Raw genomic sequence first — 24,422 nt, forward strand, 5'->3', positions numbered from 1 at the left:
CGCAGGCACCTCGTGTTGCTAACTGCACCTCTTCAAATCAAGGAGATTCAATAGCTCAGCCGTCAATGGTATCTGGGATTGCTGGTGGATTGTATTTTCAAGCTGCTCAGGGATAGAGCTGGATGTGTTTTTATTTCAGGTGTTTTTGGTAGAGGTGTTGCAGTCTTGTGATATGATTTTGTGCTTTTTGTTGCTTTGAAACGGTTAAAACGGACTCTATTTCTAGGTATTTGCTGTCAGTCTGTCAATAGGCTGTATCTCGTGAACCGTGTTAGACAGTTGACATTGTCACGGATTTACTTTGCGGCAATAACAAAAAAAAATAAAAATAAAATAAAATCGCATTCGAACGATTGATCTGGTCATAAACTTCAAAGCAAATTTTTCAAGGACTTTTAATACTAAATTCTCATAATATAACAGAATTTTGTTACAAGTCTTTGTTATCTATATATTTAGTATGTGACTATTCAGCGACGATCGTTGTCTCACCTTATGTAGGTAATTATAAATTTTCTATAAATTGTGTTATATTCGAACATTAAACTGTAAACAAATTAACCTTGCCTACTTTTTCTCAAAATAATTAATAGCAGGCGCATATACTAACTGTTTTGCTCTTCAATCTATTTGTACCTACTTAAGGACCAAATATTCCCTGAAACTAAGGACGAGTGTTTACTTATATAAATAAAAATACAGATTTCTATATTGTCGTGAAAACATTTATTTGTTTAACTTATCAGTATACAGTCGTTCGTTATATAATACACGAATATTATGTAAATCGATGTAATGCGATACAACTAACGATTTTATATTAAATGCTGTAGGTATGTCATGTATTCATATCTACTGTCCGACTGTTTCCGCGAATTAATTCGCAAAACCAAGAATTTGTTAATTGAGAGTTTAATAAATACATTTAAAAGGTTTAATGTGACGTTTATAGTATTGTCTGTAAATGTTTAATTCATTTAAATAATTACTTTGTAGAGTTTAGTCGGTAAATGGTTGTTGTTTGATTTTTAATTTACCAATTAGTGTATTTGCGATGGTACAGTTTTTCAGCTAAATTGTGGAAGACTGCAGCTTTGGAGTGCTCTTGACATGCACTGACTTCATGCGGAAGACGTTGCACGGCGATTTAGGGTTAGTTAGCAAGAGTCTGACACCTGTTTCTCTTCGAGGTGTTCTAAATGAGTTTGAATATTTATTTTATAACCTTAAAAATAGGTTTTTCGTACCATAATGATAGTTACCATACTGCCCCGAAACGGCATCACCCATATAATAAATTTTTTCATGTATATTTTTTAGGTTTGGAAAGGATTGGAAACTACTATTTTAAATATGAAATTGACAGGATTGTGATAATACAGATTTTAGTTCTCTCTGTAAGTTTGACTCACAAAAACAGTCGAACAGTGTAAGACTAGGGTACATTAAATTAAAGTTACTGGTAAAAATACAGGCAGGTAAGTCACTACTTCTAATTTAGCAGAAATACATAAATGTCTCAAAAAAGAAGAAAATCAGACCCCATACAAATGGCACTAGAAGAGAAAAACGAAGAACATTGGTCCTTATATACGAAACCGTAAGTTCAATTTCATATGAAGGTACCGGAATAAGATTGAAGACAGCGATTTTCAATCAACTACTGAGTGCGACTAGTCAAACTATTGGTAGAGTTGTGCTTACAAATAAAATTTCTAAAACAATTCTTTTAAAAATCTTACAATGAGGAAGTTCACATTTCAAATGACCGTCAGATAGAAATTTCAGATACGTTATCATTTTTTATTTTTTTTGCTGGGCAGAGGCCTCCCCCAAATCCTTCCATGATTCTCTATTCTGTCCGTCATGGACCCAGCCCGCTCGGTATGCGTTAAGGTCGTCTCGCAACCGCTTCCTAGGCCTCGATACGATTCTGCCTATGTCAAAATAACAAAAAAACTGCGTAAAGCCAGTAAACATTGTAGTGGGAGCTAGTATCATTCCTTATCCGATTCCTTTGGTTTGCTCAGTTTTCATAAAATACGAATGTCCAATATTTTTATTTTGAAACTGCTGTGATACAGCCTTTACAGTATGGCAAAAGTGCTAGAAAAAATCTATCCGACGGTCAAAAATGATATACTTTTTATTCTAAGTCAACATCCCCATCGAAAAAGTCTAATTAAAAATGGACCAGGTTTGACTTACAAGAGACGTAAATTATAAATATGATGACAGTTATTAGCAAGTACTTACAATAGTGAATATATGTTTCATAAATAGGTACAAGTATAATACAAAGTAGAAAATTAATATTATTGTCGAATTCAGATTTAAAAGCAGACATGATTTAGAGATGTGAAAATTTAAAAACAAAACAAGAACAACAAGAAGCTTTAAACTGATTTTTTAATAACTCTTCGGTCTTCCAATAGATTGTTTTTGGATCTTGTATTTGTGTAGTGTCATCGCTTAGGTGTACATAATTAATGTGTTTAACTTTAATGACGGTAAAACTGTCAAATATCAATGTCGTGGGCAAACTCAGACAAGTTCTTTAATAAGGATAAAATCATGTCTGCAAATAAAAAAATCAATTTAAATAAATGCTTAAGTAAGAAATCAGTCAATTACAGGTCAGTCAAAATATCGATTGCTATAAAAGAATTTTACTTTATTGAATTTTGATTTGCCTTAAATTCAAAATAAAATTAATTATTTAAACATATAAAAGTATATACAGTCTCGATAATATCGAAAAAAAATCACAAACATTGGTATTGTGTTTAAAACTAGAAATAATTAAAAAATAAGCTTATGAGTCGTTCAACAAAAGAACATAGGCTTTCCAAGGTCACGACAATGTAAGAAAAAGGAAGTGTCATAACCTCTTTAAGCAAGGACTGTTGACAATGTGGGAGCGAGACAAAGGTATTCGGTGTAGTTTGCCGTACTGCTTCCTCGCTATCTTGCCCTGATTGAAAAGCATGTAGTATAAGACTTATGACTTTGTAGATGGCAGTGTTGGTCTACATGTTTTTTAAATACCAGCATTCATTTTGGCACAGATAAAAGAATTGCTAGAAATTTTAGAGGTACTTGTTGTTTAAACATAGTTCTTTTGATCACGACCCATAAGCTTAATTTAAAAAAAAAAGTATATTTACAAACATCCTAAACGCGTTACGAAGCACAAACTTATTACATTTTACTATACATACAGTAATACAATTATAGGTCTGCAGTAACTCGTAGATAACGCTTAATTTAATAGGAATCTCATATGAACACCAAGCTTAAGGACTTAGTACTTCAATCTCATTTAACGCGACCCCAATTGTAGAATTTTGCTAAAGTTTACAACGGAGACGTCACAAGCCACTGATCAAATTCATTTGTCTTATGTGGTTGTTTAACTATGGCTAAACTAGTTTTAGTTTAGACCAGCGTAAGAATAATTAGATACAGAAAATGGCGAGGAAAATATAATTTGATTCTTTTAGACAGAAAGAAGACAAATTTTGGTTCGGAAATTCACTGAAGATTCGACAAATTCCTTTGACCAGAAGGCATGCTAAGATAAATTGAAACATACAAGATACTCGGTATGCAATGTTCCAAATCATTGTACAACGTAAAGAGTTGATCTCCAAATTGCGAACAAAAAAATCTCTAACTAAACAATAATTTCGATCGAAAGAAGAAGAGATTTTTTCAAATTGCCAATCTTATATTTCAAAGTTTACATTTAAATATCCCTTCGGGGGGAGAATGAGATTTATTGCAAGCTATCAACATCAAAACGTGTACGATTTCAAACACTGGAGCGGTACTAAGGTAACTCATAAACGAGTGGGAATTTATTTTAATTTTCTCTAAACGGTTGAGCAAATATTTCGTTGAGTAGCTGTTGGTATTCCTCGGAATTGTATAGATAGTCGTCGTCATCTAGTAATCCGGTAGCATTAAATCTGAAAGAGTTTTTGTTAGTAGCTTCAACATCTTGCTCAAAAATTTCTTTGAATATTATAAATAATGTTAGTAGATTCTAGTTTAGGTATAAAATGAGATTGTTTCTGATGTGTCTTGGATTCTTGATGCATTCTTACCTTGGTGTTTCTCTTTTTCTCCGCGAATTTAGTTCGGATGCCACTTCTATGCAAAGCACTACGAAATGATTGTTGCAAGGGTATCTGAAAATAGTCATTAGCATTATTCAATTTAGTTTTATAGGTCTGCTTGTGAACCGGAGCAGCATGACGGTCAAATTATTTAGATACATATTCAACATGTTAATAATTTGATGGCTCTGAATTTTCCTTAAATAACTTTTGTTTATGAACCCTTTTTGTTTATAATCTCTCGTGTGGAATATTTAAATTAATTTACTTCACAAATATGTAGCACATAACTGAACCGAAATCTGGTCCAGGTATCCAAATAGAAACTATTTTAAACCTATAAAAACTAGAATATGTTAAAATGAATCGAAAACTTCATTTACATATTCCCCTAGTTACCTTGTACCTACAAGATATAAAGTAAACCTTTTGTAATTTTTTGCTAATCGTCGTTATTATCATGGTGTCTTGTATCTTTTCATCCATTTCTATAAAATACTTGTGAAATTAGATGATAGAAAGGGTCTTATTTCCTTCATACTTGATCAGCTGGTCGACATAATTGGAGGAGTCTCCATCTAAGGTGCCTACAACGTTCACAGCTTCAATTTCCACGTCAGTACATAAATTGCCAATATGAACCTTACCTCTCTTGACCTAATAGTTTGTGGGTATACAGTGACGAAGCCAGACCGCGATTGACCGGGTCACCATTTTGCCATTCCTCACAGAAGCTGTCAATCGCTCGCTCCCCGTTTGCCCGTGATCCATGCCATATCACCTTTTGCGGCCTATGAGAAAAAAATACTTAAAGTTTTATCTCCAAAACACATTTTGTAACACAATCACATTTATAACATATCGCAGTAGGGTTAGATGGAGATGGACAGTCATTTTGCCCTGCAGCAATATAAAAAAACGGTAAGTCCTAAATGAGTAGCTAAGACAGAAATATTTCCATCTATTTTACTGAACCAGCATTGCAGATGGAATCCACAGCGCTCTATGTGAAAATACCCGACCCAGAGAAAACGTGAACAACTTTTATGTAGAATTAGGAAAATATAAAATAAACGTGTAGAGCAAAACTACAATACCTATACCAGTTCTGCATCTGAAACGGAGTCAACAGATTTAGTTTCAGTTTCCGAATTGGACTCAGCTTTAACGAATAAACGTTAGGAAATTCGTTCGGTAACTGAGTAGATAGGAATATGCTGCAATTTGCGTACGATACAGTTTGCGTTGAGGTAACAATAGCAAACAATATTGCTCGTAATACTACTGAATTCTCAACTCGCCAGTCGAGAACGAATATCAATGTTTCAAATTTAAAGGAAATGCTGTGTTAAACTGTTGTTTCCAGAGAGCAATACTAGCTGCATTGATTTAAGTTATTAAATTAAATTTATTTCTTAAAATGATTCTGATATGGTGAGTAGTACGGATAATCAAAATAGGGCATTGATTGAAAAAAACAAAATTAAAGATAGTTAAAAAAATGGTGTTTTGGATTACAACATACCTCGAATCACTTCTATTCAAAAAATACGTACCAGTGTGAATCAGTGAGGATATTTCTGCCGTTAAAGCTGTATATCCTAGATCCAGCCGCCATTGCGCCATTCCCATCAAACATGTCTGAAAACGACTTGAATAGCACCTCTCCTTGAGTGTTCACGACGGGCAGGTGTCGGTCCGAGTAACGAACTATTGAGTTCAAATTTTGGATTCTGGAAAGCAATTCGTTATGAAGTTGACTTCGTTAAAAGGCAAAAAAGCTCAATTAGTGCCATAAGCGTACGAGTAAATCTTTAACCATATTTTGACAAAAAAGTTTTAGGCGATGAAACGTGAAGAGGTAACAAACTTGCACGCTCTCACATTTCTTCATTCATTGTATCATGCGGATGTCAAATATAGAACAATTTAATCCGAGACGAATTGCTATAAATACTAATCTCCACCAAAAACTTTATCACCGCTAATAAGGATTTCCCAACATAGTACACTAATTTAGCATAACTAACTTTAGCCTAGATCTAAATTATTCGGTCTAATTCCACGTACTTGCTAGTTAGTAGAGCTCGGAATGTTCCCCTGAAGCCGGCGCGCCTGCCTTGTCGGTAGCACGCATAGTCGGCGCGGCGGATCCCGTGCATGTTGCCCGAGAGAGGCTCGTTCAGTGCCGCCAAGTGGAGCTAAGGGAAGCAGGTAGATATAATAGATAAAGCAATGACAGTATAACAAAGATTGTTCAAAAAGTTGATCAGTAGAATTAAAGTCAATTCAAGAGCATGTTAGAAAGGAAAGACGTGATTGTGACTTTCTTATATTACTTACAATACAACAAATATTTTTTTGCTTTCATTGTTGGTAGACGATAGATTAGAAGATCGAAAATATTTGCTGTTACCTTTGTGAACATTGTTAGACAAAATGAATTAAATTTTTATAGATCCTAACTATCGCAAGAATGATTCATTATTAAATAATGCAACGGTTACGGTTACTCGCGCATTTTTATCGGATTGCCCGACTAGTTACTTCGACTCGCAACCCCACCGCGTCAACTCATGACTCCAGTTGTGTCCGAAATTGGTCGAGTGAGTAAACTGTTGCATTATTTAATAGTATGAATTAAGACACAAGGTCCTAGACATCAATATTTTCCATCAAATGAATTAAAAATGCAGAAGGAAAATTCTCATATTCTAAAATAACACATACACTAGGTCCAACGGCGGGTGAGCTCTCCACAAAGTTGGATATAGATGGCACGTGCACAAGACTTGCGGCCGGCATGGGCGGTGACGCCGGCGCTGGCGCAGGCTTGTGATGCGCAGGCGCCGATTGCGTCACTAGGGAGCCTAACTGTCGGGCAGAGGGAAAATTAGGGTGAGACGGGATTGTTGAGAATGAAATGTTTTTGGTAAAAAGAACTAAGAATATCTTCAGTTTTAGTTTGGTTTTGTTCAAGGTTTTCGCCTTAACTAGAACTCATTGAGAAAATTCAGTTTTATAATTACTTCTTTTTTCCAGACAGTTTCTACTCCACTAGGAGGTGCCTATTTACTCTTTCCTTCTTTTTACTTTGGTCCAATGCCATGCTATAAATATGTAGCTCATTGCTTAGTTCGACAATTCATATTAAGTTTTTCTCTTTCATTTATTGTTCCTCAATAAGGTCGTTTTTAATTAACTCAGTCAGTATAGGATAAACAAAATCGATTTCATATCGTAGAGCACTCCTAACCCAATCCCGTCGAAATAGGTTTCGGAAAACCAAAAGCTTACGCTATTAGTTTGAACAAAACTTACCAGTACGTATTGCCATCCGGAATTAACTTTGACAAACAAAGCTTGCTCTTCGACAACGTAAGCCAGGGCACCGACAGGGCTTGATGATGCGAGCTGAAAACGAAATTATATTGAAACCAATAGTAACATATAACATACAAATCTATTTGGAATATAGTTCTGGTGATTGTTGGGCTTGTTTGGTTTGGATTGAGAATCTGGACTAGATTTCTCGTATTGATAAAATCCATGAATTTGTCTCCTGATCGATCTCCTGAAAGACACAATATTGTTTTTAATGTCCCTCAGATAGTTTAATCGATTATCGTTCATCATCGTTCTGAACTCAAAGTAATATATTTTATCTTTGTAAATTTTTGTCATGCAGGTAAAGGCAAAATTTGTGGCCCAACATTGTTAATTATACCTATTCATCTCTTTAATGGACTAAAAACATTCCTTGTATATATGTAGTCATCATCCCTACTACATCAAATGTGATGAAAAATAATAAATAAGGACAATTAGAATTACTTTCAACATTTCTTCAGTAGTTTGAAACACGGCAGCTCCTGGAACTGACTTGTTTGAATCTTCTGTGTTCTGTGCTGTGTGCGACATTGAAGGAGGTGCGTGAACAGGCCCTGTAAAGGTACATATTATTAGTAATGTGATACGTATTCCGTTGGTTTAAGTGCCTTTATGGACTAACAAATGTCCGCTGTTTATATTTTCGTATTCGATAGCCGGTTACGACCAGGCGCGGTTAAGACGCAATTGTAAAAACAGAAATGGAAAAAACGGGGCTAAAATTCACTTTTAAGTATGGATTTTTCATCTACTTAGTAATAATAATCTAGTTGACTATAGTAATCTAGGAAAAAAATACACTACATATCAAAAGATTATTAAAATTAAATAAAAAATAAATATTCCGTTGATTGGTCGATTGTCCTTATTACATTATTTTGGAACAACGCGCTATCTTAGCTAATTATCCCTTTATCAGCTGCTTTATCAGTGTAAACTGATTTCTCTACTATTTGAGGATCAAAGGGCATTGTCTTAAACGAGAATCATAGCGCAAGTCTTGAACAGTGTTGTCATAACTAGTTTAACCATGACATTCTGTTTTTATTGTGATTACTATAAACTCTACGTCTGTTAAAGCGAAATAAACTCTTTTTTAAGGTGCTAAGGTTCATTTTTCATCACAGCAATTTTAAGTTTAAAATTATTCGTAAGATAAAAATAAACACCAATATGTATTGTCATGTATTTAACAAAATATTCTTACAATATAGGGCGAATAGAGTTTATTTACTGGTTTTTGAATAGCAAAATACAAAAACAAAGAAGAATAATAATTACTAGAATCAATAAATACACTTCAATTCACTCCCCATTATAAAATACCATTTAAATTTTCCTTTTAGAAACATCAAATTCTTATAACGTTAGTATTAGTCTAAAACAATTTCTAGTTTCAGAAATGTTACGCTAAACTCTATTTGGAGTTCGATAACTGGCGATAAAACTTCTGAACTGCATAACTTGGACGTACTATGGTACTGAAGAAACCTCATAAAGGAACGTTATTGCTGTGTAAGCGAGACGGAATATAAAACTATGTAGAGCGCTGACTCGCTCCCACATTACCAACAATATTATTTTACGAATAGGTGGTAGGTATCGATTGATTTAGATGTAGTATTTAATTATTAACCGCGGTCAGTGCGTGATGAATTTCTGTAACCAAAATTCAACTGAATGTGCGTAAAATGTATCTTGCAAGATATGATTACAAATAAAAGGAAAACCGAAAATAATGTAATGACCTGTAATGACTTTTTAGATACACTAAATTAAATACTTACCGTGTCTATCCCTCTCCCTGTCTTTGATTTCCTTTAGAGCCTTTAGTTCATCAAGAGGACTCTTTATTACTATTTTGGCAGCAAGAAAAGAAGATATAAATGTATTAATACTAGTTATATTAGTTTAATAACAGGTATACTATACTAAAGTGTAACAAATAATGAGAATTAATTAATTTTCTTAAAAAATGCAAGGCCGTTGTTGTTCCAGCCCATCTAGCCTAGTCCATACATTCTAGCACTTATTATTGATATTAACGACTTAAAAAGCGAAGATTGTAATAATGACACTTGGCTTGCGGTGCTGTTGGTAATGAAAGTAATAGTGAGACAGTTTAAAAGAGACCGCCACCAATGAGTTTGTTTCAAATTAATGTCAGCATTAATTATGTTTTACTTTGCAATTTATTAAAAATGTTAAGTATTTTTTATGTATCGTACTAAATATAGCGATTGCTTAGCTGGATAAGATTTTAACACCGAATATGAAATGTGTGAGATACGTCTGACGACTGTTACATCACAGTTTTTTTAATGCCATGTAATATTATTGTAGACTTTGGAGTATGGCAGGGAACTACAGGTCTTAGAGATGTCTCTCACAAAGATTTTTTTTAAATCAGTCCTGATCTGGCTCTTCGGAAACATTGAATGCCAAAACTAGTGTCTCTTCTACAACTGCAGTATTATAACTTTCAAAAAGTAGGTCCTAAAAAGTTTATTTCATATAATTTCCAATATTATTTGCTCTGAATCAACATTAACAAATTTAACAAGAATCCAGTAGTCTTATAAGTTATCATCAGATTTAGATAGTTAGGTATTGAATAAATATGATAACTTATTTAATGCGATAAACAATGATATTATTTACATAATTTTATTAGAAGTCTGCTAAAACATGAACTAGCAAAAAAATTGTATTATGTTTTTTTTAACGAAGGTACTCATTAAATGTATAAAATACAAAGAAAATAATAATAAATTATGAAAAATTGTTTTTATGCAAATAAACAACAGTATACATTTTATATACACGTGTATCATTATTGTCATGTACAGGCTGTATGTCAAGGTGATAATTATTATAATCGCACATTTTTGTGTTACTAAAATTTAATTAGGTCGATAGTATATGATCATAGGTATTCAATTTCTAGATTAAAACATTTTAATGAATGTCTTGAAAATAAAGTACACCATTATGTGGTCTCCTAAAATATTAAAATACCAATCTATACTTATTTTTACGTTTTAATAGTGTGTACAATTAAGGCTTACTTGGTCTTCCATAAAACTTAGTACTTCCATGCACAGGGTGTTCTTCAAGATGACTGATTCCCGGTTCTCCTTTAGGTCCCACAATGGAGACTCCGGGGGTCCCAGGGGGACCAGGTGGACCAGGTGGTCCTGGAGGGCCGGGGAGGTACTGGACAGCTTCGGAGAGAGTCCCAGATGGACCGGGAGGCCCAGCGGGGCCTGGCACTCCTGGTAATCCTGGAAGTCCGTCGAAGCCACGGTCGCCTTTCTCGCCTTTGAACTGTTAAAGAAAAAGAAAAACTATGAAATTGAACTATTGGGTTTCAGAAATAAACAAGGATTCGAAAAAAAAATTTAGATCAACGATGTATAATATATTTGACTATTACAGTGCGTATAGTTTTTTTGCGATTTCGTAATTCATTTATCACAAGCGATGCGCCGGAAACTACTTAAATTATTTCGATATGCGTCTCTGATCCAATCAAAATTGAATACGTAGATGTCTTATTTTTCTGAAAATGTCACGCAATTTTTCACCGCTTTATCCGGCTAACGTTCTGTATAATTCATAAGTCAAAGATATAACCGCATAAACATGGTAAAGCGAGTTCCCTATAAAGTCCAAAGTTGTAAGCTTACGGATGACACAGAAAATCTCAGTTTACTGCGCTGGGGTGGGAAGTTTGTTTTATGGGACAACTCCCTTTGGGATAATTTTGCTATAAAGAGGTTGAGGGCCAGAGTAACAAACCCTTTTTCCTGTACAAGAGATGCTTCTTAAAACAATGGTTGGTTATTAAAAGGTAATTGCTTAGGAGAGCCAAATTCAGGTTTGTTAGTGCGGCATCATAAACGATGCTTAATTACCTTCAAAAGTGCACAAAAACAGGTCACAAGCATCAATTTTACGCTTATCATGCTGTATTAAGAGTTTATCAAATTATCGCAACTACCAAAATCATATTATAAATATAGAGCAACGGCGACTGACCGTTTAAAACAAAATAATTAAATCATCTCAGTTGATCTTCATCGTCACTTACAGAATGCATAATTAAAATATATTAAGATACTCGCAAACATATCAGCCGAATAGCGTTATAAATTTTTCAATACAATTAAATGCGGACGGAATCTGATCTCGCTTACAAGTTTATCAATAAAAACGAATAACATTCTCGTTTCGGCAGTAGTTGATATGCTGATAGCGTGTCGGGCGCATTAAATCGGGCGCGTATTAGATTAAAATATAATAAAAACAATGTTCTTAATACTTGTGTTTCTTGCCTCAGTAAGTCTTTATTTATATGGAACGAGGACTTTTAATTACTGGAAGAAAAGGGGCATCAAACATGATAGACCAGTTCCAATATTTGGAACGAATATGAAGCAGTTCATGCAAAAAGCGAGCATGGCGACGGTGGCTACTGAAACGTACAACAAGTACCCAGAAGAAAAAGTCGTAGGTTTCTTCAGAGGAACAGATCCAGAGCTGGTAATACGAGACCCAGAAATCATTAAGCGTATCCTTACAACGGATTTCCAATATTTTTACGCCAGAGGCTTCCACCCCCACAAAACAGTTATAGAACCACTATTAAAAAATCTTTTTTTTGCTGATGGAGATTCATGGCGCCTTATCAGACAGAGATTCACTCCCGCTTTCAGTACTGGAAAATTGAAGGCCATGTTCCATATCATCACTGATAGAGCAGAAAAGTTGCAAGTGATAACCGAAGAAATTGTAGACAGAGAATTCTATGACGTCAGAGAACTCATGGCCAGATATACTACTGATTTTATTGGTGTGTGTGCTTTCGGTATTGATATGGATTCCTTGACTGATGAGAACTCTCACTTTAGGAGACTAGGTAAAAGAATTTTCGAACGGAGGTTCAGAGATGCTATAATAGCTGCAGTGAAAATCATGTTTCCGGAACTGTTTAAAAACTTACACTTTTTAGCACCTGAATTGGAGATAAATATGAAGCATTTGGTCCAAACTGTTTTAAAGAATAGAAACTATAAGCCGTCCGGTAGGAACGATTTCATTGACTTAATGTTGGAACTTAGAGAGAAGGGTAAGATTATTGGAGAGTCCATTGAAAAGAAAAATCCCGATGGAACTCCTAAAATGGTGGAGCTTGAAATGGACGACATGCTAATGACTGCCCAAGCGTTTGTTTTCTTCGGAGCAGGATTTGAAACTTCGTCTACTGCTTCAAGTTTTACTTTACATCAACTAGCATTCCACCCTGAATTTCAAGAAAAAGTACAAAGGGAAATCGATATCGTTTTATCAAAACATAATAATAAGATCACTTACGACGCCATAAAAGATATGAAATATTTAGAGATGGCATTTTATGAGTCAATGCGGATGTATCCTTCAGTGGCTTATTTAATCCGAATGTGCTGTGTCCCAGAATATACGATTCCAGAAATTGATCTGACTATAAACGAAGACGTTAAAGTGATAATTCCTATTCAAGCAATTCACAGAGATGAGAAGTACTTCAGAGAACCGCACAAGTTTGATCCTGAGAGGTTTGCTGATGGTGCTAAAGAAGCTATAAAGAATTTCGTATATTTGCCATTTGGGGAGGGACCTAGAGCATGTGTTGGTACGTTTGATTCAAATCTATAATTGATTCAGCCATGTCTTTGCACGGCTATATTTAAAAATATTATTTTATTGCACGCAGACTTGCGTCTTTCGACGTTGCATCTTTAATCCATTTCTTTAAGGTAATTTAAAAAACTTTATTTCAATTACAGGTGCAAGGTTAGGTCAAATGCAGTCAATGGCTGGATTGGCAGCAGTTTTGGCAAAATATTCCGTCGGACCGGCTGCTTGCAGTTTACAAGTACCATTACCTGAGCCGACGGGTACCGTTTCCGAAGGCTTTGTTGGCGGTCTACCTCTGAAACTTAGACGACGAGACGTTTTTTATAGTCCATAATTATAATTCTGAATATTCACTAATGCTGTTGCAGACTGAAAATTTGAATGAAGATTTAGAATTAGGTAGCTAGTCTAATGTGACTCATATACTTATTTTACATATACTTATTTTAGTAAAACTTAGATAAGCTAAAACATTTAATTTGTTTAAGTTGGTAATTCTTAAGCACTAAGATAATTATCTAAATTAGTCTGCATTTCCAGAGTTTTTGTTAATATTATTATTTTAAAAATGCATTTTTTTTAATTCCACACTTGAGATGATTCTATAATTAAATGGATTTCATGAAACAAAAACCGTACTAAAAAAAATCGGCTTTAAAAGCTTTGTATATAAAATAAATAAATTTAGTATATCAATAATGTAGTGTTTTATGTTCCATGCGACAACTTCGAATTTTTGCTATTTTTTTTAAAGATCATTCAATGTTATTGTTTTTGTTAATGTCTTTTGTTAATTTTAATATGTTAACGTGGCTGTCAAAGATGAATAGGTTATTAATACGGACTTATATAAAAAAAATGTGTCGTAAATAATTTATTCAACGTAATTAATAATGCCAGTGATTAAACTGGTATTAAGTAATAAAAATAGAATAAGTGTAAATTATTACATATTACAAGAAAGTTACGTCACAGTGAAGGAAAACTGACCGACATTTTCCACTCTATTCTCTTTTGAAGTTACCATAAAAAACACGTAGAAAACATGACCTCTGAATTCTGATTTCTTCAGAAACCCCTGAGTTTGTTTCGACATGTCTGCTTAAGGTAGCCAGATATCAATACCAGTTATCGACCTTAGCGAGCTAAAAAAAAGTAACATGTGAAAGGCATAATATCCTACTTACAGAATAAATGGTTTTAATTAATTTTCTCCCACTTTTATTAAGTTAAGCATTATATTTTTGTGTCTAGTGAATTAAAATGATGTTATTTTGTAGGTTTTTTCATAAGACCCTCTTAGAAATATTCGAATAGATTCTATACTACTACTTAACTACTACTAGATAATTATAAAAAAAGGTTTAGTGATTCAGGCATTAAAGCGTAACAATCAAACTCACATTCATATTTCAAATATTCCCCATGATAATCATAACTAAATAACCGTCTCTATTTCAATTATAAAACAACCTTAACCGTATAGACATAAAGTTAACATTACATTGAACGATTTTTGATGCTGAGTATACGAATCGAAATTTTAGGTTGACTGTTCTTTTGTATGATTATATTTACATAACAGCCCTGTTACGGGTGTGTACTGAATCCCAAATGTGAACATGACCTTTTTCTGTTTACCTAGGGGCGTTTTAGTACGCTTATAAATAACATCGATTGATTGAATTTGAACGCTTGGTTTTTTTCTGTTGAAAAAGTAAGGATTACAAAAGTAATTTAAAGCTTTCGTTTGCTATAGCAATCGAAGTAACATTATTTTTTGTCTACTACAGTTTTCGAGTACCACGGTTTTATTAAGGGCCGTCTAAATAACGACTTCGAAATAGATACAGCTAAAAATATTAAAGTAACTCATACTCAACTTACTGAATGTGAATAACCCATATAAAAAGTTCTTTGTAAGAGATCGTTGTAAAATATCCTAATAAAACCAGTCAAGTATAAGTCATACTTCCTTCGTACAAATAGGATAAAGAAAATTAAATTTGTAACGAAAATGCTCACCCAACAAATGTATGGCCGCAGTCATCATAGCTAATCCTTAAATTATTTGCCACCGAAACTGACAGTTGCAAAAAGGCCGGCTTAAAAGCTAAAAAGTACTACAAATTTTGTTGAAATCCCTATAAACAAACCTAGCAAATCAGTTGACTGAACGACCAAAATCATAAAATAAAATAAATCATGTGTTCTTCTTAACAACAATCGGTATTTAATCCTTCTAAATCGAACGAATTTAATTTTTCCACTTTCATTTCACGTGCGTCACGTATGATAAAATTAATAGATGACATTTGCTATCTTAATAATTTGCACTTAAAATTCAAATTTATCGCCTATTGTCGATAATTTCATCGACTTAACACATTCAGACACAAGTGGGACCAATGTATCAATTCAAGTAATTGTTCGTTTGACGTCTAGAGTGCACAATGAAACGACTTATTATTGACTGCAGCCGGCATTCAACACCAATTAAAGCAGCTCTCAATATCATAATGGGACATCTCTAACAGATGGTTAAGAAGAGTAGTTATAAATTCTTGAGTTGTACACAAACCTTTCATTAGAAGTAGGTTCATTAATATCGACTCTTATACCAAAGCCGTATGGTCGATTTTTGTTATTCTTGTCATTGTCATGCAGTTCACCACTTATCTACTTAACTGCACAAATGACGCTATTATAGAGATCGGTAAGGCATTTTTTTTAATGACAGCTAATTATCGTGAACTGATAGTTCTGCGAGTCACATTTTGCTCAGTTACGTCGAAGTATAAAAAAGGGTTTCCTCAGAACGCTTTTCAAGGTTTTATTATAATGGAATGTTTTACGATACTTATACGGTTTGTAGTAAACAACACAAGTTTTACTTGTTTTTTAACAACGAAACAACCTTTATTTATTTTCGTATGCCGAAATTCAAAAATGTTGATTTATCAAATTGATTTTGATAAAAAGTGTCTTTCTTGCATTCCCTAGTAACTACATGAAAAAAAACATAATTATAATAAAAACATTAGTTGAATAGGGAATGCGTAATCATGTAAGACCAATATCTGTATTATCGATATCAGTGATTAACGTGAGCTTAAAAAGATAACGCGAACACAGAATATGAACGTGTTAACGTATACTAGTTAATATGTCTTTAAATAAGTACGACACACTCGTTTCGGCAGTAGTGTACGTGCTGATCGCGCGTTGTGTGGACTAACCTCGGGCGTGTATGCGTAAATAAAACAAAATGTTTTTGATACTAGTGATAATCGGTTTAGTGACTCTTTACTTCTATGGAACTCGGACATTCGATTATTGGAAGAAAAGAGGCGTCAAACATGACAAGCCTTTACCAGTGTTTGGAACCAATTTGAAACAGTTCATGCAGCAGGCCAGCATGGCTATGATGGCTACTGATACATACAACAGGTACCCGGAAGAAAAAGTCGTTGGATTCTTCAGAGGAACAGCCCCAGAATTAGTCATTAGGGATCCACAAATTATTAAAAGGATTCTCACAACAGACTTTAACTGCTTCTACGCCCGAGGTCTTAATCCACACAAAACAGTTATCGAGCCTCTACTCAAGAACATTTTCTTTGCTGATGGTGACTCATGGCGTCTTATCAGGCAGAGATTCACCCCCGCTTTCAGTACTGGAAAATTGAAGGCCATGTTCCATATCATCACTGATAGAGCAGAGAAATTGCAAGTTATTACTGAAGAGGTCGTAGACCGGGAATTCTATGACGTCAGAGAACTCATGGCCAGATATACTACTGACTTTATCGGTGTGTGTGCTTTCGGTATTGACATGGATTCGTTGACAGACGAAAACTCTCACTTTAGGAAACTGGGTAAAAGAATCTTTGAAAGAAGATTCAGAGATGCGATGGCAGGAGCCTTTAAAATTATGTTCCCCGAATTGTGCAAGAATATACATTTGTTAGCACCAGAGTTGGAAATAAACATGAAGCATTTGGTACAAACTGTGTTGAAAAACAGAAATTATAAGCCTTCTGGTAGAAATGATTTTATTGATTTAATGTTGGAACTTAGAGAGAAGGGCAAGATTATTGGAGAATCAATTGAAAAGAAGAATCCTGATGGAACACCTAAAATTGTTGACTTAGAAATGGATGACATGTTAATGACTGCCCAAGCATTTGTTTTCTTTGGAGCCGGTTTTGAGACCTCTTCCACTGCTTCAAGTTACACTTTACATAGACTGGCATTCCATCCAGAATTCCAGGAAAAAGTAATGAGAGAAGTTGACATCGTCTTAGCAAAACATAATAATAAGATCACGTACGACGCAATCAAAGAGATGAAATATTTAGAAATGGCTTTTTACGAGTCCATGAGGATGTACCCTTCAGTGGCTTATTTGATAAGAATGTGTTGTGTGCCAGAATACACATTCCCAGAATTAGACTTGACCATTACTCAAGACACTAAAGTGATCATTCCTATTCAAGCTCTGCATAGAGATGAAAAATACTTCAGAGAACCTCACAAGTTTGACCCTGAACGATTTGTTGATGGCGCTAAGGATGATATAAAGAATTTCGTCTATTTACCATTTGGAGAAGGACCTCGTGCTTGCGTTGGTACGTAAAAGTCATTTATGTAATTAAATAAAAACTATTTCGTCTCTGCAGAATTAAATACCTATTAATAATAGTGCCGCTTGCACTATTTGGCAAATGGTTGAATGGAAAAAGATTTTAAGAATAACTTTGAATAAAATAATTCAATCTGGATTTAGTTTACATAAATCATGCTCGTATTCTATTTACGACATTCACAAAAATGGAGATCTATTAAATGGTTTTGGTAATTTAATCATTTCAAAAATGGACAGATGGCATGGCATTGCATTAACTAACAGTGGGACTTATATAGCCTTATATTAATTCATTTCAATTTTTTGAATTTTTGGTGTCTATTTGTGACCTACTGAGTTTTCTAAAGAGTCTTTGCTATTTTCCATATAAAACAATTGAATCAATGTCAAATATATATAAAAATACTGATGTAGCGTCCTTAGTGAACATACATATAAATAAATTGAAATGTCTTTCCAGGTGCAAGATTAGGTCAGATGCAGTCCATGGCTGGATTAGCAGCAGTCTTAGCGAAATACTCAGTGGAACCAGCAGCTTGTACTGTAGAATATCCCCTGCCAGAGCCAACTGGAATCGTATCTGAAGGATTCGTTGGAGGCCTACCCTTGAAACTGAAGCGACGTGAGAAGTTCTACACCGCGTGATAGAACTTAGGCATATGTTGCTTAGAAACAGACTGAATATCTAATTTATTGAAAGTTTGTGATTTAATTGTTATGGTTTCTTCTTTTCCTATAGGTATTTGATTTTGCTTAGTTTATGATCTTCATAAACCTCGCAATGTCTATACTTTCATACATGTAATTTACTTGTTGCAATGTGCTAGTCGCTCATCGCTTGCAAGTTCCATTGACCTATTTATTCTTCCTTTTTTAATAGTTATGTAAATAAATTACTTACCATGGAGACATCCAAGACGTTCACTCCAGGATCCCCTTTCTCTCCTTTGGGTCCAGGAGGCCCATGGGCTCCAGGGGGTCCTAAAGTCCCTGGTCGACCCTGAAATTTCATTCTATCTTTGAATTCCATTTGTAGATACATTATGACATAAGAAAAGAAAAACAAACATTTTAGTATTGTGGCCAGTTATGTGATAAAGTAATTATTAAAACTTTATAAGTATTTAGAGTTTTATTGTTGACGTATCCCTTCATATTGTCAAAACAAAACCGGTTGTTGAAGAATATACAAGTTCATCTACTACATATTTTTTGTAGAGTCGCGAACAATAACCTTGAAATGTAATACAAGTAAACTACGCACAGACATGATAATACAATAAAAACGTACCTTAGCATTCTGAGCGGCAAGAAAAAATAAAAACATTAAATAGTAATAAAAACATTTAAGTAGTAAGTCATTGTTAGTCGTTCAGAGATAATGGATCTAAACAATACTTGAAATAATATTTCACATTTGAAGTCGCCTTCAAAATAAGAAGAAAACAGGCTCGAGAAATGGAAGAACATCGACGTCAAAATAGGTACTATTAGGTAAAAAAAAAAAAATTAAATTTTAAACTAATTGACATTAAAATACTCCAAAGTTAACGTTCTATCCTTACGTAGATTCATATTCTTATCTAAAGTTTTACTTACAATCCATCCAGGTAAGCCTATATCCCCTTTGTCTCCTGGTCTTCCAGGAAGTCCTGGGGGTCCTTGGTTACCGATACTGCCTTTAGGTCCGGGTGGTCCTGGCCTCCCCCGCCTACCTCGTACCCCGGCATCTCCTTTATCACCCTGTTATCACAATGAATAGATAATTACCCATATAATTATACCTAATTATTTTTGTCTTATCAATATTTTAATTATATGCTGTCTCAACTAATACTATTTGTCAGTCTGGTAAATTTAACATAGTGGTGAGAATATTAAATTAATTTATTGATATAAATAGAATATAGACTCAACCTGTTAATTAAATTATTTTTAATGTGTTACGTTATTTGTGTTGTATCAAAACAGACGCTAAAAGTATACGGAAACTAAATTCGTCAGTCGAGTACAAAGTTTATTTACATTTGGTGACCTAGAAACGTAATTATGTAGGTGAATGTCGAGGACAGTATAGAGGCATCTGAATTACGTCAATTATCGTATCTTTTTTTTATGTGTGAACGAAAAGATAAATTTGAAACACACTTAGTTCAAATATCTGTGTTTTTTTTCGATGACGATGAACAATACGATAACTTATTGTAGGGCAAGAACCTCTTTAATTCTTACTGTTTACTTCCACTGCCAAACAATTAAAAAAGATGTAAGAAAAATTATAATTTAATACCTTGATAGTAACAATATCAGATCCAGCCATGGTGACGCTGATAGGTCCAGGTGGGCCCCGCTCTCCTCTCTCCCCTTTCAAGCCGGGAGGACCAGGTGGTCCAGAAATGCCGGGCATACCCGATGGTCCAATGTCGCCGCGCTCACCCGCCTTCCCATCCTTACCGGGAAACCCTGGAGGACCATCGTTGCCACCAGCTCCTTTTTCACCCTATAGTTGAAATTGTTTTAAACCCCTTAGGAAGATAAGCATCCACTGTTCATAAGATTCTTTTTTGTGTAGTTGTGAGTTCATAATTATTTCCGTATTAGGCAAAATCTCATAGTATTAACATAATAGACGTATATAATATTCATCGTCATAATATAAGTTTGTTTTACTCATTTATGACTTCATTAAACTGAAAAAAAAATGTAGGCCTATTTAAAAATAACATAGCACTCATACTCGAATTCTCGAGTGTGTTACATCTCACATTTCAAATAATTTAAAATTCTTTGAAAGTAAAAACCAAACTTCAATGAGAGAATGAAACTTCGTAGAATCACAAAGAAGACCACTCCAAAATATCTCTTTCAATTAAAACTCACCTTACCACTTGATTCTGACATCAATGAAAACAGAATTGTTCACAAATGCGCCCCAACGTAATTGGTATTTGAATAATAAATTCAAAACCTCACCTTTTCACCTTTGTCTCCTTTCAAGCCAGCCACAGCTTGCCTTTGTCCTATAAAAATAAATTAAAGGTAAATATGCGAACATTTTTTTTACACCGCTGTGATATATTTTTTGCTTTTACGAGTATATTGAGCAAAGCATACTTAATTAAGTCACAGCAGTTATTGGATTTATTGAATTTAATGCATGAATACGAAACGTATAACGTAAAACTCGTATAGTTTTTTTAATTTTGTTTTCCATCTGCACATGACGGCTGATATGTTTATTGTATATTGAAAAAACGCTACGTATTTATGTATTATCTGATATTGAGCATAATTCTATTTCATGAAAAACTTTACAAGCACTTTTTTCATTATATTTTAAATAAACTTGTTATTGATTGTGATGCTAAATAGTAAGTGTTTAAATTCATACCAGTAGCCAAAAACTCGGCGTCATCAGGATTATAAACTCCAGGAATTGGTGGTCCTGGTGGACCCGGCTCTCCTCTTTCACCTAGCAACAATAAATTCAAGTATAACCATAAAATACAGATAGACTGATTACTATTTTTGCTGACGTAAATAAAATGAGGGTGGTTCTATATGTATAAATCCATTATCATTTTTTAATTTGTTAAAATGGCAGATATTTGTATTTTAATATAAATTTTGGTACCTATTATATTTTCATTAAATACAAAAGTAGAACAGAATCATTTGCATTGGTCCACTAATAAAGCTACGAATGAAAGCTACGAAACTACAAAATTCATTCCCAGTACGTTTGGGATGACTCAAAATTTGACAGAGCGATTTCCATCTGACCTCGACTATCCAACTAGTAAAGGACGATTGGTATCTTTGCGTTAGATCAGCATTCAGAATTCGGGTTTCTGCTATACGTGATTACTGCCCTAGATATTCTCGACGACTGACATTGACAGTATAACGTGATTTCGGATCTAAAGGATGGTCTAATAAAATTGATGTAGCATTGGAATTTGAGAATTATGAATATATGTATCTTTTCTTACCCTTTTCGCCTTTGTCTGCGGGTCTTCCACTGGCACCTGGTATTCCTGGTCTTCCATCCAGTCCAGGGCTGCCACGATCACCTTTGTACCCTCTCTCACCTTGAGGGCCGAGGTAGCCCTGTGTAGTTTCAAATTTAATTACAACACTTTCATGAACCTGATCTTCAGAGCATTTTTTGAGATCATTTTGTAAAACTTACTCTATCTCCTTTATGTCCAGCAATGCCAGCTTGTCCTCTCTCTCCCTTTTGCCCTGGGAAGCCTCTTTCACCTTGTGGCCCTATTGGTCCGGGTTGCCCTACGTCACCTTTAGGTCCAGGCGCTCCAGGTCTTCCTATAGCACCGCCGTACGACCCAATTAAGGATTCCTAATTAAAAGATAGATGGTTAATTATTACTGTTTTGTGAAGTTACGAATTGTAGTTTCTGTGTATGCAGTCCGCAGTGACTGTGAGAAGAGTCTTCAAATTGAATATCAATATAATAGAAATACAATATAGTTTCCTAAAAAAATGTTACTCAAATCATTTCACAAGTTTCTAGCTTCAACCGACCAGAATCAATCGCTCCCAAATTGTTAGCAAATATAAATTTCCATTATTCAGTAAATAAACAAATCGGACGGCACCAAAATAAGTTCCAACAAAGACCCACCAAAAAGGCAGGCTCAAATTATTTTCTTATGCAACGATACACATGACAAAAACTTTGCGAGAGGTTTTCAAATAAATTCCCTTATCTGGGACTGTCGTCAGTATAAATCAAGAGTGAACAAGCCACTTTCACACTTTTGCCCAAGTTATTCGGAGTGGTTTGTTTGCTAAAGCGGGCACAATCGTTGCCTCCGAAAAGCAATTCGTTTTAGTCACAAACAAAGTGACTCGACAATGAAGGTAATCGAGAAGCGAAGATCGATTCTTTCGAACTTTCTGTAAACGAGGTTTGTCATTTGGCAGTTTCAATATTTTGATGACTTATGCAATGTAGGTATGTACGTAGCTATAGAATTTATTCCTTCTATTTTAGCGACCGCTTTTTTTTCGGTGTTCTTTTATATTTTAATCGTTTCATTTCTTTTTGACGAACGTCTAGGTAGCAAGCCAGTAACATTTGTAAATGTATGCATAGCTTAAAAAGCATTGATGATAATATACTACTGTCTCTAAAACTTACCTTATATATTTGTCTAGGCTTCCAATTTGACTAAATTAATAGAAATGGATGGCATGAAAATGATAAAAATCACACACTGATTAGAACTTAAGGCAATGAGTCTACTTCTTAATAGCAAAGCTACTAAGGTTTTTTTAAACACAGAGCTTTTTTATATTATTTTTAAAGCGTATTACACATTTATTAATTTTCCAATTACTCTATCTCAAAAAACGATACATGATACCAGTGTCTGATTCTCCAGAAGAGATTTTTTCTGCAAATGTTTATATTTCGTAACTTTTTCTTTCATTCTTTAAAGTATTTTGAAAAAAAAACTATTTTTTAAATCAGCAACCAGTAGTTAGACAGAAAAATACTCAAAATAGCTTTAGAAGCAGATTTCTATATGGTACTTACATCAAAGTTACTGTAATCTGAGGATCCGGGTGTTCCTGGGGGCCCGGGTGGACCAGGGGGCCCTGCTCTGCCATCCACCCCTGCCTCACCTTTGGGCCCAGCTGGTCCTTCTGCTCCTCTGGGACCAGAATCACCTCGGTCTCCTTTGTCACCTCGTGGCCCGACTGGACCACGTTCACCAGGTGTGCCCGGTTGGCCCTGTTAATGTTTTAATTTTGTTAGTAGTAATGTTAATGTTTATATTACTAGTTCTAGTTCTACTAAAATTATTAGTTCCTAATTTAAGTTATTTTTGAAACGTTGTCTGGTAAAAACATTTACACGAATTTCGTAAAAGCTATTCGTAAACCGATTTTAGCCTGTCATTCAAGCAAGACGTCAGATTCATCTTTTATATATTTCAGGGATAAGAAAGGATTAGAAGTCGTTTTAGAGTATTTAGCCAAAGGTTGTTACAAATCTCCCCACCACAAGTACTCTTTTATACGAAATAATTTGAAATAAATACAAACCGGTAAACCAGGTGAGCCAGTTCTTCCATCAGCACCAGTAATCCCTGGGGGTCCAGGTGGTCCTTTCAGTTCTGGAGCCGTTTGCAGAAGAGCCAGTATAGTGCTGGAGTTGCACCCACATTGTCCAAGCGATGCGTAGTTTTCTCCAAAAATCTGCTGCTGAAAGAAATAATTCTAAATATCCCATGTATTTTATAACTGTAGAATGACACACCACCAAACCATTCCAAACAGCATTGAAAGCCTTTTAAGAAACCATTGAAATTATTGAAGCAATTTTGTTCGAATGAAGAAAAGCTTTCATCCCATCAACATTTCGGCATTAATGGGACAATGTTACAAAGAGAAAAAACATCGAGTACTTATAATTTACACTTGATTCGAAAGGCCTGAACAAGGCAGAAACAATCATTATTGAACAGGGCATAAGGCGCCTTTGAGTACAAGAAACATTTATTGATCTTTTGATAACTGTTTTAGCGTTCCATGCTTCTATATTGTATTTTTG

At 34.5% G+C, this 24,422-nt stretch overlaps 3 protein-coding genes across 3 annotated transcripts in view; 2 read left to right on the forward strand and 1 right to left on the reverse strand.

The window, feature by feature from the left end:
- Positions 1-2,748: 2,748 nt before the first annotated feature.
- The window catches only part of LOC113497191 (collagen alpha-1(XVIII) chain-like), a 77,751-nt gene continuing 56,077 nt past the window's right edge, over positions 2,749-24,422 (reverse strand). Inside the window, exons 9-28 of the mRNA XM_026876617.1 lie at positions 23,915-24,070; positions 23,403-23,600; positions 22,031-22,198; positions 21,831-21,948; positions 21,230-21,310; positions 20,812-20,858; positions 20,129-20,338; positions 19,438-19,581; positions 19,130-19,138; positions 18,740-18,838; positions 10,580-10,838; positions 9,299-9,367; positions 7,956-8,065; positions 7,443-7,535; positions 6,852-6,995; positions 6,192-6,322; positions 5,678-5,854; positions 4,769-4,912; positions 4,110-4,193; positions 2,749-3,971 (exon numbers count right to left, since the gene is read on the reverse strand). Of these exons, the coding sequence (XP_026732418.1) occupies positions 3,866-3,971; positions 4,110-4,193; positions 4,769-4,912; positions 5,678-5,854; positions 6,192-6,322; positions 6,852-6,995; positions 7,443-7,535; positions 7,956-8,065; positions 9,299-9,367; positions 10,580-10,838; positions 18,740-18,838; positions 19,130-19,138; positions 19,438-19,581; positions 20,129-20,338; positions 20,812-20,858; positions 21,230-21,310; positions 21,831-21,948; positions 22,031-22,198; positions 23,403-23,600; positions 23,915-24,070 (2,547 nt within the window). The 3' untranslated portion in view covers positions 2,749-3,865. The remainder of the gene's footprint in view (positions 3,972-4,109; positions 4,194-4,768; positions 4,913-5,677; positions 5,855-6,191; positions 6,323-6,851; positions 6,996-7,442; positions 7,536-7,955; positions 8,066-9,298; positions 9,368-10,579; positions 10,839-18,739; positions 18,839-19,129; positions 19,139-19,437; positions 19,582-20,128; positions 20,339-20,811; positions 20,859-21,229; positions 21,311-21,830; positions 21,949-22,030; positions 22,199-23,402; positions 23,601-23,914; positions 24,071-24,422) is intronic.
- Positions 11,738-13,889, forward strand: LOC113497185 (cytochrome P450 6B2-like). Its single transcript, XM_026876603.1, has 2 exons — positions 11,738-13,185; positions 13,340-13,889. Exons 1-2 carry the CDS (start codon positions 11,823-11,825, stop codon positions 13,522-13,524), a joined length of 1,548 nt encoding a protein of 515 aa, XP_026732404.1. The 5' UTR covers positions 11,738-11,822; the 3' UTR covers positions 13,525-13,889.
- LOC113497175 (cytochrome P450 6B2-like) lies at positions 16,402-18,745 on the forward strand. The gene is made up of 2 exons (XM_026876590.1): positions 16,402-17,821; positions 18,299-18,745. Exons 1-2 carry the CDS (start codon positions 16,459-16,461, stop codon positions 18,481-18,483), a joined length of 1,548 nt encoding a protein of 515 aa, XP_026732391.1. The 5' UTR covers positions 16,402-16,458; the 3' UTR covers positions 18,484-18,745.

Source organism: Trichoplusia ni, chromosome 1, assembly GCF_003590095.1.
Source record: "Trichoplusia ni isolate ovarian cell line Hi5 chromosome 1, tn1, whole genome shotgun sequence".
Lineage (NCBI taxonomy): Eukaryota > Metazoa > Arthropoda > Insecta > Lepidoptera > Noctuidae > Trichoplusia > Trichoplusia ni.

What these genes read in the sequence shown, in the direction of transcription:
- LOC113497185 (XM_026876603.1), top strand. Translation starts at nt 11,823, where the DNA reads ATGTTCTTAATACTTGTGTTTCTTGCCTCAGTAAGTCTTTATTTATAT. An exon ending in GGGACCTAGAGCATGTGTTG is followed by an intron (nt 13,186 to 13,339) that starts GTACGTTTGATT and finishes TTTCAATTACAG; the next exon opens with GTGCAAGGTTAGGTCAAATG.
- LOC113497175 (XM_026876590.1), top strand. Translation starts at nt 16,459, where the DNA reads ATGTTTTTGATACTAGTGATAATCGGTTTAGTGACTCTTTACTTCTAT. An exon ending in AGGACCTCGTGCTTGCGTTG is followed by an intron (nt 17,822 to 18,298) that starts GTACGTAAAAGT and finishes ATGTCTTTCCAG; the next exon opens with GTGCAAGATTAGGTCAGATG.